The 13,465-nt window shown below is 32.5% G+C and overlaps 1 protein-coding gene across 4 annotated transcripts in view; it reads left to right on the top strand.

Moving 5' to 3' along the window:
* Positions 1 to 13,197, top strand: part of LOC111089133 — a 90,566-nt gene extending 77,369 nt beyond the window's left edge. For 3 of the 4 annotated variants that reach the window (XM_022401025.1, XM_022401033.1, XM_022401039.1), the window contains 3 exons: positions 174 to 254; positions 9,535 to 9,988; positions 12,614 to 13,197. In XM_022401025.1, the coding sequence (XP_022256733.1) occupies positions 174 to 254; positions 9,535 to 9,988; positions 12,614 to 12,816 (738 nt within the window). In that variant the 3' untranslated portion in view covers positions 12,817 to 13,197. The remainder of the gene's footprint in view (positions 1 to 173; positions 255 to 9,534; positions 9,989 to 12,613) is intronic. The other variant, XM_022401035.1, reaches the window with a different exon arrangement.
* Positions 13,198 to 13,465: the final 268 nt, after the last annotated feature.

Genomic DNA, 13,465 nt, shown 5'->3' on the forward strand with positions numbered 1-13,465 from the left:
TAAATTGCTGTGGTATATTAATTCATAACAATGATATTGATTCAATAAGCCATTTTTTTTAAATAAAAGTTCAAAAATTATGACGTTAAATTCATAACTTATACTGTTATAAATGATACAAACTGCAATATCTGAGCAACAAAATCTAAAGAAACATGTTCTTCGGTTTACAGATCTATTGCATCTTGTGTGTTGTTTCTCAATACCAAGAATACTTGTCAGGAAGAGGCCGGACTAACTGTAGAAGTGAAGAGGTAAGAGCACATTAGATAAGTATTAGCTTGGCTTAGAGAAAGCTCGTGACTGTAAAAATAAAATATCTCAATAAATATTGCAGATTTCCTTGATTAGAAATTAGGGATCTCAAGGATATTGAAAGTCTATAATCCGGAACTATGCTTACACGATGGTGTTGAACGCATATTACTCATACTCGCTGAGGCCTAGCATGGCCAGGTGGCCAGGGAGCTCGACTCTCAATCTGCGGATCGCAGGTTTGAATCCCCGTCACACCAAACATGCTCGCTCTTTCAGCCGTGGAGACATTATTATGTGACGCCCAATCCCGCTATTTGCAGATAAAAAAATACTATCCCAAGAGTTTGCGGTGAGTGGTGATGACTAATTGCCTTCCCTCTAGTCTTACACTGGTAAATTAGGGACGGCTAACGCAGATAGCCCTCGTGTAGCTTTGCGCGAAATTCAAAACAAACAAACAAATTCGCTGACTGTCTCTTTCATATGAAGCAATAATAAAGTGAAATATCACTGGTTGTAACCAGTCGTATCTTTATAGTTTGTCAACCACATTTTGTTATCTGTACATATTATCGTTCTTCGTTTGACACAATGATTTTTCTAAAGAACAATAACGTTTACATTATAAAATTGCAACCATTAATTTGTATGCATGTCACGTCAGAATATTTTTGTCGTGAGTACTGCGAAAAAAAAAAAAAGACTAGGAAGGGTAAGTAAAGTTATTAAAAAAATTAAGTGGAGCATTCGAGATATAACATTTCGACAAAATAGGTATTATGCAAACAATAGTAACTTCTTCGTTAGGAATACGATTTTGTAATTTTTTTCACTATAATGAAATATTACAAACGGATTTTATATTCCCGACGAAGATAACTGCACAGAAATAAATCGATTTTTTCAAAAACTTGTATTTTTTTTTGTCAGTAGGTAATACCTCATTTAATCAAGTAGAAGCATTGACTTTAATAAGTATAGATTAATGTGTCGTAAAAGTTATTGATATATATATAACACACATGTAGTGTGTTTATTATCACTTACAAAGCTTTTTATAAAAGTTCTGGATATTCAAATGAAATAATACGCACTAACAAGTACTTCTTAGTGATTCCCAAGAGGGCCCTCCCAGTGGCACAGCGGTATGTTTGCGGACTTTCAAAGCTAGAATCCGGGTTTCGATACCCGTGATGGGCAGAACACAAATATCCCATTGTGTAGCTTTGTGCTTAATTTAAAAAATAATAATTCCTTAGAGCCCCAGAAAAGACATTATATGTCATAATATAAGAACGAAACAAATAAAAATTATTTGCTATAACTTACTTTACCTGTTATATTCTCACTCAGCAGGCCCCTCTACACAATTCTGAATCTAAATCGTAACTCGGAAGATGTGCAAAAAGAAGATTATGAGGGTTTGTCAGTTTTGTTTCGCAGGTGGGCGTGGTTGATATTTCCCTTTGAAGTTGATAGACCTATAGTTGAATTTATCCTCTTGGATTCACAGCTAGGCTTCAAGTCCTTCTAGAAAGTATACTAGAGCTCAAGATGGCGACTTCCTGTGTATTCAGCCCTAATGGAAGCTAGCGTCCTTCATAGGGTGTCCATAACTTTTACACAATGAAAATGGCAGCGGAATTCATAGACGAGGCTTAGCCAACTCATTAGGTATCAATGTACAATGAGTAAAAAAAAAAAAACCTCCTAAACGACTGACACAAATTTTATATATAAAAATCAGACCGCCCCCTCAAAGCACCGTTCATTAGTATGGCTATAAATCTTTTAGTTACACTCATGTTAACTCCAACTTGAACGTACTCTCTGTAGATAGTTATCATAAAAGTTCAGAGAGTAATGAAACTGATAATCTTGTAGACTTACAAGTCATTTGACTGCACCAGGGCGTTTACTTATTGTTTTATGAGTTATTAATTGTATGCATACAACTTTTTTATGATTTTTATTTTTGTGAGTTAGTGATGATATACGAATTTAATTTCGTTTCATGCAGTTTTGATATTTTGCGTAACGTGTTATTACATGAGAGTATTATCATTATTCGAATTTCTGATTCAGAATTTTTTTTTCACAGCCGCTTGGACAGCTTTCAGCCTATCATTTTCATCTTCATTCTTTTAATTTTCGTTGGGTTTTCACAATACACTTGTGAATATCTGAGTTACAAACAGAATTTTAACGATTTTAGAGATTCTTCTATGAATATTTGTTTTTAATATTTATCAAAATGTCAACACATACTATTAAGTTAATAGCTATCAAATTATGAGTATCAGATATCAGCCTGTGAATTTCTCTGATTTTTTCTATCTTTGACATCATGATCTAGGATTCCTAAATACTTATCAAACAAGAGACTATTTTTGTAAGAGCCTCTTTGTCTCCAATAACTACTATGCATTACATTTATTATTTTGCTGAGAGTCACCATCTTCGGAAAAGCTATCACTTTCTTTGGAACTGTTATCACTCAAAACCTCTTCATCGTCACTGGTACCATGTTTCTCAAAATTGTTTTCACAAAGAGCTTCTCTATTTGTGGAATAGTTTTCACTCTCAGTGTCATCATCATTCGATAGTTTTCCCTGTCTTTGCTTCGGTTATTCTTGTGTTTTTAACAGTTATATTTTCCAGCAAAGTACTTTGTACGTACTCGGTAATCTGGTACGATTATAAAAATGTTTTTGTTTGCTAACCACCATTGTCAAATAGAGCGGTATCAATTTTATATTTCCAGCAGAAAATATATAGCCCAGAGCAAACATTAGTGACTCATTCGTGACCTAGAGCAAATAATTATGGTCCACTCATAAATCAGAACAAAAGATTGGAGGTTCATGTTAAATTGCTACTTAGTCCTGTCTCATGTCCAGGTAATAATATCATTATCTTTATTTCGGTCTGGAAGGCAACTATACATCAGGAAATTATGTATATAGAGCAATATGTATATGGTGTGGACCCTAACGCCTTGAAGAAATATATAAACTTATAATAGAAAGAGTTTTGGAACATGTGAAAGACCGATACGAACCTTTGATGTCTCATTATGATTATTACTGCTGTAATGAAATTGTTTCTATCATTCCTTTCGACACAGAAGTTGTTTCGGAAAAGTTTAACTCTATTGAAAAAAAAAATGACTTCAAAAAATTGTAATGGAATGAAAACAACCTTAAATAAATAACTCATATGGCCTTTCACTATTTACTTTTAGACATTACCAGCCGTAAACTGAAAAAATGATATTTCTTGAAATTGTTATGAATTTCAGAAGAATGTTTTTCTTTCCTTTTAAACTATTTATTTTTTGTTAATGTTAACACTAATGCAGATAACTTAAATAAGATCAATACAGTAATTCTAAAATATGTTAAACTGAATAAGTAAAAAAATTATTTTACTTACATTTACAATTTTATGTTTGAAAACAGTAATTACTTTAACGTCGGTCTGGCATGGCCAGGTGGTTAGGGCGATTGACTTGGAATCTGAAGGTCGCGGGTTCGAATCCCCGTCACACCAAACATGCTCGCTTTTTAAGCCGTGGAGGCGTTATAATGTGATGGTCAATCCCACTATTCGTTGGTAAAAGAGTAGCCCTAGAGTTGGCGGTGGGTGGTGATGACTAACTGCTTTCCCTCTAGTCTTACACTGCTAAATTAGGGACGGCTAGCGCAGATAGCCCTCGTGTAGCTTTGCGCGAAATTCAAAAACAAACATACTTTAACGTCATCTAATTTTGTTTTTAAAATGCGTTAGTATTGTTATTTTATGTCATGAGAACATTGTTTTTCAAAAGTGAAATAAGTCCTCATTTAATTGCCACCCGATGTAGTCCTAAGCTTAAAAATGATAAAGTGCTACGTTTACGTGAGGGATTTTAACCTAATAAATTATAATATTTGTTTTATCCATTTTGTATGAATGTCTCCCAGTACTCTCAGAGGAACACTATGTAGTGTAAATAATAAAATAATCTTAGCAGCTGTAAAAACGTAATTCAGTCGTAATTCAGTTTTTGTCTTCATATTGAGCAAGCTTTCAGTTCTTCTCTTAAAACCTCCCTCAGGCTAATTGAATATGCGGCGATATTGTGTAACTGTTAAGCCGTTATTTACTTATATCATGGTCTAACGAAACTCTTGAAATGCATTGTTCAACCGACAGTTTCGTTCATTGAGAGTATATTTGGCACACCCAATCATGTTATCAACAAATTACGTGTAAATAATATATTAATTATGTGTGCGATGCTGAATGATTTGTGAAATTTCTAATAATTGAAGAGAGAATTTAAATAATATACAATTGAATGTGATATACCAGTATAATTAGAGATTGTTAAATAAACAAAATAATTTGCTTTTAGTGTGTAATAGATAATAACGTAATGTAATTTCACTCTCATAGCGCTTTATATTGTACAGGGCCATCGCAATACTCGAACAATAAATTAAGGCAATGTTTTAGGCCGTTTGGTACGCACTGTACATCATAGTCTAAGGCCGAGTGTAGCGGATGATTGTATAATTATAAATATTGTAAAAGTTCTTTTTTTCCTATGTTATTCTTAAAAGGGTGGAGTGACTCATAATCTTATTATTCTATCTAAATATAAATTAACACGTTGTCCTTTATTGTGTACTTATAATAATTTTGAATTATTGAGACGTCTGAAAAGGTAGTATTGCAAGAATCTGAAAGACCCTGTGGCAAATTATACCTGCAGGCTCTCTGTACTAGTAACGTCAATGACACATTTTACTCAATAATATTACACAGGTTTACTCACTGGCTAAAAATGGTGTTTTGAATTCATGATAACCCTGACTGGATATAGGCACTCGTTATGTCAGTTCCGAAACGCTAAGACAAAGAGCAATGAGGCCTTTGTGATAGGGGATATGCCCCGTTGGGACAGCGGAAAGTTAACGGACTTAAAATGCTAAAACCCGGGGATTTATTCCCCCACGATGGACATAGCAGATAGCTCGATTTGGATTTGTTCTAAAAATAACAAACAGATATTGTTTAGGGGGTTTAAAAACACCGTAATTAAAAGATATGAATACCACTTGGTGATTAAACTTAATATCGTGAGCAGAATTACAGTGCAAACGCTTCTTTTAAGCATTTTTAACTACAACGTTTTTCCCCATAAGAGCGAGTCTTCTTTAATCTATGTGTAATTAAGAACTTTGAATTTGTAATTGTTGTTAATCATACATAGCCTGAAGCTTATTTGCACTAATGGGCTAAAAAGTTGAATTTGTAATTACCTAAAATATAAATGTCTAAAGTAAAGCTGTTCAAGACATTAAATTTCAGCACTTTCTTATCGTTAGTACCAGCATGGAGGTCATTCTTAATTGAAAAATTGTTTTACATTCTGTTTTAATTTTATATCGTAGGTAAATTAAAGATCAAAATTTGATTCCAACTCGACTAAAAAATTTATCTTCACGTACCATAAAGTCAGTAGACTCTATATGTAGGGAGAGCTAAAGTGCTCAATAGACATAATTCAAATATTCACCCTAAAAATCAGCAATGACAAAGAGTTTTACTTTAAAAGATGAGTGCCACTCACTTGTATTTGTTTCTATACCAAACAAGGCAAGAAATAATCGCAAAGACACCAAAGCAGAAAGTGACCAACCCACCAAATTGTCCATCCTTCTTCTTTTTGTTTCAGTGAAGAACTCAACAACTACTTTATCACTAACGCCAGCTTAAACTTAAATCTACTCTATGTGTTTCTGGGCAGTACATGATGTCATCGCTTAGTCCCAATAAGTAGTAGTAATTACAAAATCATAATTCTAGTGTAAACGATGTTATCATTAACCCTTGAAGTTCGCTTTTAAAAAATCTAGTGTTCCTTTAAAAAGCTTAAGTACAGGGTGAAAAAGAAATTACCAGCCAATAATAGATGAACATTAGATGACTGTAACATGTAAAATACTCAATGCTTTGTACACTGTACAATTGGTGTCTTTACAGTGCCAATCTCTATATTATGTATAAAGTGAAGTAGTAAAATCAATCAATGCACATAATATTAAATTTATTAAAAGCATTTATAGAATACAATAACTTACCGTAAAGGGAAAAAAACGTCAAAAAACAAGTAATTAAAAGCATTTTGAAAATGTAAAATGATGTAGGGATAGCAGTGCCACAAAAAAATGCAAACAAGAATATATAGATGATACAGCTATACATAGATCATCCCTACATGACTTTTAATATTATAATTTAATGTTACACTGTAAAATACATACTTGACTTTAATATTACAGTAATTGAAAGTTATATATTCCTGACTGTTGATATGCTGTTTTTTTATCATAATATGATGGTAAAGTCAGGGTAAGCATCAATGTAGTATAACCAAGAGCCTAGGACTTGCGTACAAGGAAAACCAAGTTGAGTCAAAACATGTCTTGATTATTGCAGACTAATACAAACTCTCGCTACGAGGTCGATCAATTTGACAATCGTGCATTTTACAATGTAACATTAAATTTTAATATTGAAAGTCATGTAGGGATTATTTATGTAATGCTGTATCAACCCTATATTCTTTGTGGCACTGCCATCTACATCATTTTACATTTACAAAATGTTTTTTATTACTTGTAATATTTGTTGGTCAAGCCTTACTCTCCTCTCTCGAAAAGAAATGTCCTCTATAAGTATACGTTATTGTTCAAAAGTTTCTCAATTGCAGTAATTATTTATATTATATTGGATTTTACTATTGTTGCAATAAGAGATGGTGCATTAATACTTTTTAAATACGTTGTTTACGTGCATTCACAACTGGATTTTTAAAAGTAATTTCTAGGCTTAAATTTCCAGATATTAAGTCGAAAGAGCGTTAATGGTATTAACATATTGAATTTAACCTCACCTTTTAATGTTGCATAACTGCTTTCTGTATGATACAAGAAGCATTTTTCAAGACCAAAACAGAAAAAAAAACTATGTATTTGTTTGTTTTCGCCCATTAGAAAGTCGTAGAAAATTACAAGTGTTTACCAGCAGAAATACGACTGTTCACACGATTTCTTATATGATTCTTATGTTACTTAAGTATTAATCTCGGACTATCTGTAATACGCTATAAAAACCTTTCTACAAATGGTACCATACAATGATAATAACTCAAAATTTTCAACTTAAGCCAAATGCAGAGTTTGTGCAAAAAAATTAAATAAAACTCCGGGTATGGTCTTAAACTTGTTTATCTTCTTTTATATATCCGTCCTGACAGGAAAATATTGCAAGTATTACAGGCATGCGAGTTTAACAGTTCTAAGTGGTCTTGAAACGACTAGCTAATTGAATGGCTGTAAACTTGAAAATTCCTTCATGTTGTTTTTGTTGCTTTTGTTTGACTGTTCTCGACATTTAAACAGAAATGTTGCCGTTTAATAGACACTCTCTCTTGTATGCTTATGTGCCTGTATAATACATTACTTACGTGCTTTCTCAAAACTCAACCTATTAATTGCTATTCACAGGTCTTATAATTCTGCAGTTTTCTATTTTTCCTTAAACGTTTATTTACTCTGACAAGAAAGTAATATATTTAACTTCATTAATGCCAATGATGCTAAGGATACACTTGTTCTGTACAAAAAATTATATTTCTTAAGTATTATTGAAAAACATCAGACATGACTAAAGCATTCTATGTAGTTTATACTGCTGGCCACACTATATAATTTCTAACATAGTTTGGCAATAGTTTTATTAACAAAATTAGTGTGACAGGCTAGATACATTTTATATATGATTCCACGACAACTGCACATTAGTTTTGCCATTCCTTCACCTACTGATGTTTTACATTGTTCCTGTTAAAGGTGTGTTACCAAAAAGACTCACAAAAACGATTGAAACTGTATTTCAGTAAACCGTGAAAACTAATTATGAAAACTGTTTGCTATTATATTCAACCCTTACAATTTGTCAGTTGCGTCGCTCTTCTTACGCTGGAGCAGGTATGACCGGTTTTGTGTTGAATAAATTTGAATATTAGGTGATAATTCCAGGTGTTGCAACGACGGGTGCTGACTTCTCATGTAAAGACTGGCAACCTCGCAAGATGTAGAATAGAATCTCTTTACTGATTATAAGGTGGCTTTCTGGCTGTATACCATCCTACTGATTTCCCATCTTTTGCTTTTATCAGCTTCACCATATGGTACTCTCTTTACCAGCAGACCCTCTGAGGGTCAATAAAGACCTTCCGTGGTTGCTGTTTTTTCCTTATTAGTGCAGAGGAGGTCTATAACCTGCCAGCAATGGGCTTCTTTTGCGAATTTGTCAGTTTCCTCGTTTAGCTTTAATATTGTATAATCTGGCACATACATCCAGGGGATTAGTATACTATGCAGATGTTTGGTTTTCTTCCATCTATCTGGGAAACAACCACTCTGAATTTTACGTAGCACTATCAGTGAGTCACTCGCAAATATTATGTTGGTGACACTATCTATTTCCGGTTTATTGCTTTCAGCAATCCAGATGCGAGTTTGATTTGGCACCTTCCAGGTCAATCTGTGTGCTGCTTGTGAGGAATATAAATGTTTTTCGAATTTTGTTATAGATATGATGATATCCAAGAAACCTGGAAAAAAAGAGAATATACAAATACTAGTCGACCACACCACCTCTTTCGAAAAATAAAATCGGTACAGAATGACATTTATTTGGATAAGGTTTCTAAATGTACTCAATGAATTATTTTAGGTATGCTTTAGACCTACCAATTCGAACACAACAAACTGGCGTTTTGCCTTTGACATATAATATTACAATGTCTTTTACATAATTCTTATTATGTCCATGCCACTTTAAACATTATTCGATCGTATCTGTATTAGTAATAATTAAATACTCATAGTTTTTGTTTCAAATTTTATGGCATATATACAAGTTTTCTCAACAGTTATATATTTCAATGTTGACGCTCCCTTTAGTTGAAGTTCGCCCTCTAGGGACACAACGGTAAGTCTGTAGGGTTACGACGCTAAACACCAGATTTCGATACTCTTGGTAGGCAGTGCACAAATAGTCCATTGTATAGCTTTGCGATTAACAACAACGAAGCGAAAATAAGGTTCTGTCAAAACGAGAAAAACTATGATAAATATATTTTTACGTAAAAACTATCCGAAATGGAAAGGTTTTTATTTTGTGTATAGTATGACCTGTACATATGTCTTCCATTAGGGGTCTGGTTCAAGACATTACAACGTGAGATTTAATAATCCTAATCAAAGATCTGAGCTTCCGAAAGTTACTATAAAGATAAGCGAAAATGGAACCAAAACGTCAAGTCAAATTTTACTTCCTTCCAACTCCATGTCAAATTCACGATCGCAGAAGTCATCAGAACTCACATCTATCTCAGAAGAACATTCTAGCGACTTTCACAGGAGCGTAGATGACACGAGCTGTGAGGAATCGGCTGGTCACATACTATCAAAAAATAGTTCTGAGTTGATTCCGAATTCGCCAAAGCCAACAGAAAAAGAAAGCGAGTGCAGCAAGATCAAGAGTGGCTGTATAAATCGATCAATGTCACTTGGTGGAAAAGTGTCTTCTGTCCTTTCGCCTTCTCAAGACTCCAGTGAAGATAAGCCACTGATAATTTCTGCTTTAGGGAATAACAGTACACCATTGCGTAAGTATCGACCAAACTCCAAATTAATTACTAGATACATTTTATGTTTTACTTTTAATAGGTATATATTTTTGCAACATACTCATTATTCAATGTTTTATGTATTACTTTTAATAGGTATATATTTTGTGTAACATACTCAATAATCAACTGCAACTCAACTCGTGTTTTTATACCGTTCAAATTGTTTCTTAAATTGTCAAGAACATTTCAGATGTTAAGCCACACACACTCATCGAGTGATGTAAAAGCATCTAGCCTAAAATAAATAATGAAATACTAGTACAATACAAATGTTTACACGACTTTCAAATTTATCATTTTTGTGCGTATTTTATATATAAATTCAAAGCCCACTGTAAGTATTCTTCTGGCCTGAAGTAATCATAAAGAAAATATTGTACATATAACTTTTAATGCAGTGCTTGTGATAAAAAAAATTAAGATGAATTTACTGTCAGAGAATAAAATATAATTCAATATGTTTTATGATTGTGGATAATGTTAATTGATGCGTGAAAACAATATAGATTTAATGATTTTGTGGTTACGTCCTTTTGATTAGTACTTTGGTGAATTCGTTCTGAACTAATGGCTATGATAATTTTTATGTACGTTTTTTTTTTTTTTCTGAGAGAATGTGTTTTTGTTGTTGTTGAAAACGAACAGAAATTAGGAAATCTGTTAAAGATACATTGTGTTAATTCAAAATTTATGATATAATGAAAGAAGAACTTATGAACAAAGTTATCATAACACAGACTTAAGGAAATTATTTTATTAAGCAAATTGTTTTCAATCGAACGTGAATTGCCCTTGTTTTTAAAATATATTTTTGTTCATGTTCAACCAAACCTTTAAGCCTAACTTTCCACAAAGCTTAAGTGGAATCCTTATTAGGAGGTAAAACGTTTGTTATATTTGTGCTTATTGAAATAATGCTATTCTCTCATTCTATAAGAACCGTGCACAAAATAGGTGTTAGTGTTTTTAGATGTGGATCATACTCCACACTTTCAGGTGTGGGCGCTTTATAAAAGTGACAGTCAATAACGTTATTCGGTTCATAAGGCCAGACAAAGTTCTTGTGATAGCGGGAGCTGTTGGCTAGCTGCTCTGATTATGATCAGAACTAGGGACGACTAAGCAAGGGTCTTAGGGGTTTCTAACATTGTCATTTATCCCATGTGCACTTTTAAGGTGTCATTTTGGTTAACAATTTCGATTACGATAATTTTGTAAGATGTATTTCTGTATATACACACATTAAAAGAAACGTGGTTAGAAGTTAGTCCTTATACTTTGCACTAATTCAATGCTCTGTTTTATTCAATTTAATGCCCCCCCCCCTCTCCCAGTGACTCCACGGTAAGTCTGTGAACTTAAAAGTTAAAAAACCGGGTTCAATACCTTGGCGCTTAAAAACAAACAAACAGACAAAATTTAATATAATGACGTTTTGTATTGTGTTTTTAAAAAATTAACTTAATGACGTTTTGTATTGTGTTTACAAGAATTTAATTTAATGACGTTTTGTATTGTGTTTACAAAATTTAACTTAATGGTGTTTTGTATTATGTTTACAAGAATTTAACTTAATGACGTTTGGTATTGTGTTTACAAGAATTTAACTTAATGACGTTTGGTATTGTGTTTACAAGAATTTAACTTAATGACGTTTGGTATTGTGTTTACAAAATTTACTTGGTTTGTTATATCAAATTTGCTGTGAGAAGGATAATTTCGTAACGTTTATTCTAGTTTAGAGCCATATCGCCTTTCTATGTTTTTCTCATATGCCACCTTTATATTTCTCTGAGTTACTTACTTCTTAGTGGTTTAAATTATCTAGTAGCAAAACTTTAGTTAGTCTGAATGTATAAGTCATTTTTAAAAGATAGGATTTTACACTTAGCGTTACATCAACACGCTAGTTAACTATGTCTTAAAGTATTCTCCGCAGCGATTTATCTTTGTTCAATGGTATCCAGGGTTATTTCCATTTAGAATATTTTATCCATCCACCAAAATGTCTGTTGTATTGTGTCTCTACTTTATAGATTAATAAGTATAATTAAGTTTTTTTATAATGTATGCCATTTTTAGCAGTATTTATAAGAATGTTTAATATAGTTATAATTATTATTTGTTTTCCTTTTTTATTCTAATAGTTTCATTTGAAATATTATTTTGCATTGTTGGCTAAGTATATATATTGAGGACTAACCAAAATCTCCTAAGCTAGCCGAACGAAAGATTACTAAGATTACAGTCGAAAATATAGCTAACACCGAAGGTACCTAACTGATGAAACAAGACATTATAAGTTCTATATTTCATTAGTTATACCCATTACTCAGGCGAGTTGTAGTTTGATCTATTTATGTAGCTTGCTTTGATCAGAAGTTAATATTAAAATCCATACTTTTATGTGTGCATGTACAATCTTAGTTTCACATACTAGCTATTCATTGCAGTATCAAGTATGATGATGATTTAACATTTAGTTTTCTTACTACAGATGATGTTGACTTCCAATTTCTCTAAACGAACAATGTTTTCATGTTCTCATGGTGGCGTAAAACAAAATATCAATGAATATTTCTATTTCTCTCTGATTCGCAGACTCGACAGCTGCTTCTAGGTCATGTCAACATGAATGCAACAGAAAACGATCGAAGCGTGAAAGTACAACACTTCCTTACAGATCCTATACCTGTCCTGTTGGATTTGATAATGTTACTGATAAGAAGACACTAGCCTTCAAGAAGTTCAATGACGCTCGACAAAAAATCAGTAGATCATCTAACTATTCAACAATGCTGTGAAAGTTTTCAGATAATTTTGAACTAGTCAAATACGACCCTGAGAGAACCGACGTTTTTGATCGATTTTGACTTGATAAACTCCAGTAAAAAATGTTGTCATTTATGTTCTCGATATTTCATTAAACTTTCTCAGTGTCTTTCAGGAGTAAATCTTTGTATTAATTATAATTATTAATAGTTACACTTTCTTCTATTATTCGTATAGTATAGCGCTGTTTATATAGCCAACAGCTTAAGTCCTCCCTGTTTTCAACAAATTATTACTCAAGTTTTTATGATAAAAATAAATCATGTGAATTTAAAAGAGTGAATGGGCATAAAAATACGGTGTATGTATAGTTTGGAATATCGTATTTTTTATAGAAAAGACAAACACCATAACGGTAATAATTATGAATTGACAAAAAGGAGTAAATGTATGAAATATATGTGTTGGGTTATGAATAAACATTTAGCAAAAAACATACTGGTCTAAGTACGTGCTTGTAAAAGTTACACATAAATGAATAATATTTAACTTATTACAATAACTAAATTACTGATTTTTTTTTATAAGTGTTTGGATGTGTATTTGCTAATGATAATACAATTAAAATGAATTTTTTCAAGTCATAGGTCAGAAGTAATTTGAAAAATAAATGACAGCAAT

Source organism: Limulus polyphemus, unplaced genomic scaffold, assembly GCF_000517525.1.
Source record: "Limulus polyphemus unplaced genomic scaffold, Limulus_polyphemus-2.1.2 Scaffold113, whole genome shotgun sequence".
Taxonomy (NCBI): domain Eukaryota; kingdom Metazoa; phylum Arthropoda; class Merostomata; order Xiphosura; family Limulidae; genus Limulus; species Limulus polyphemus.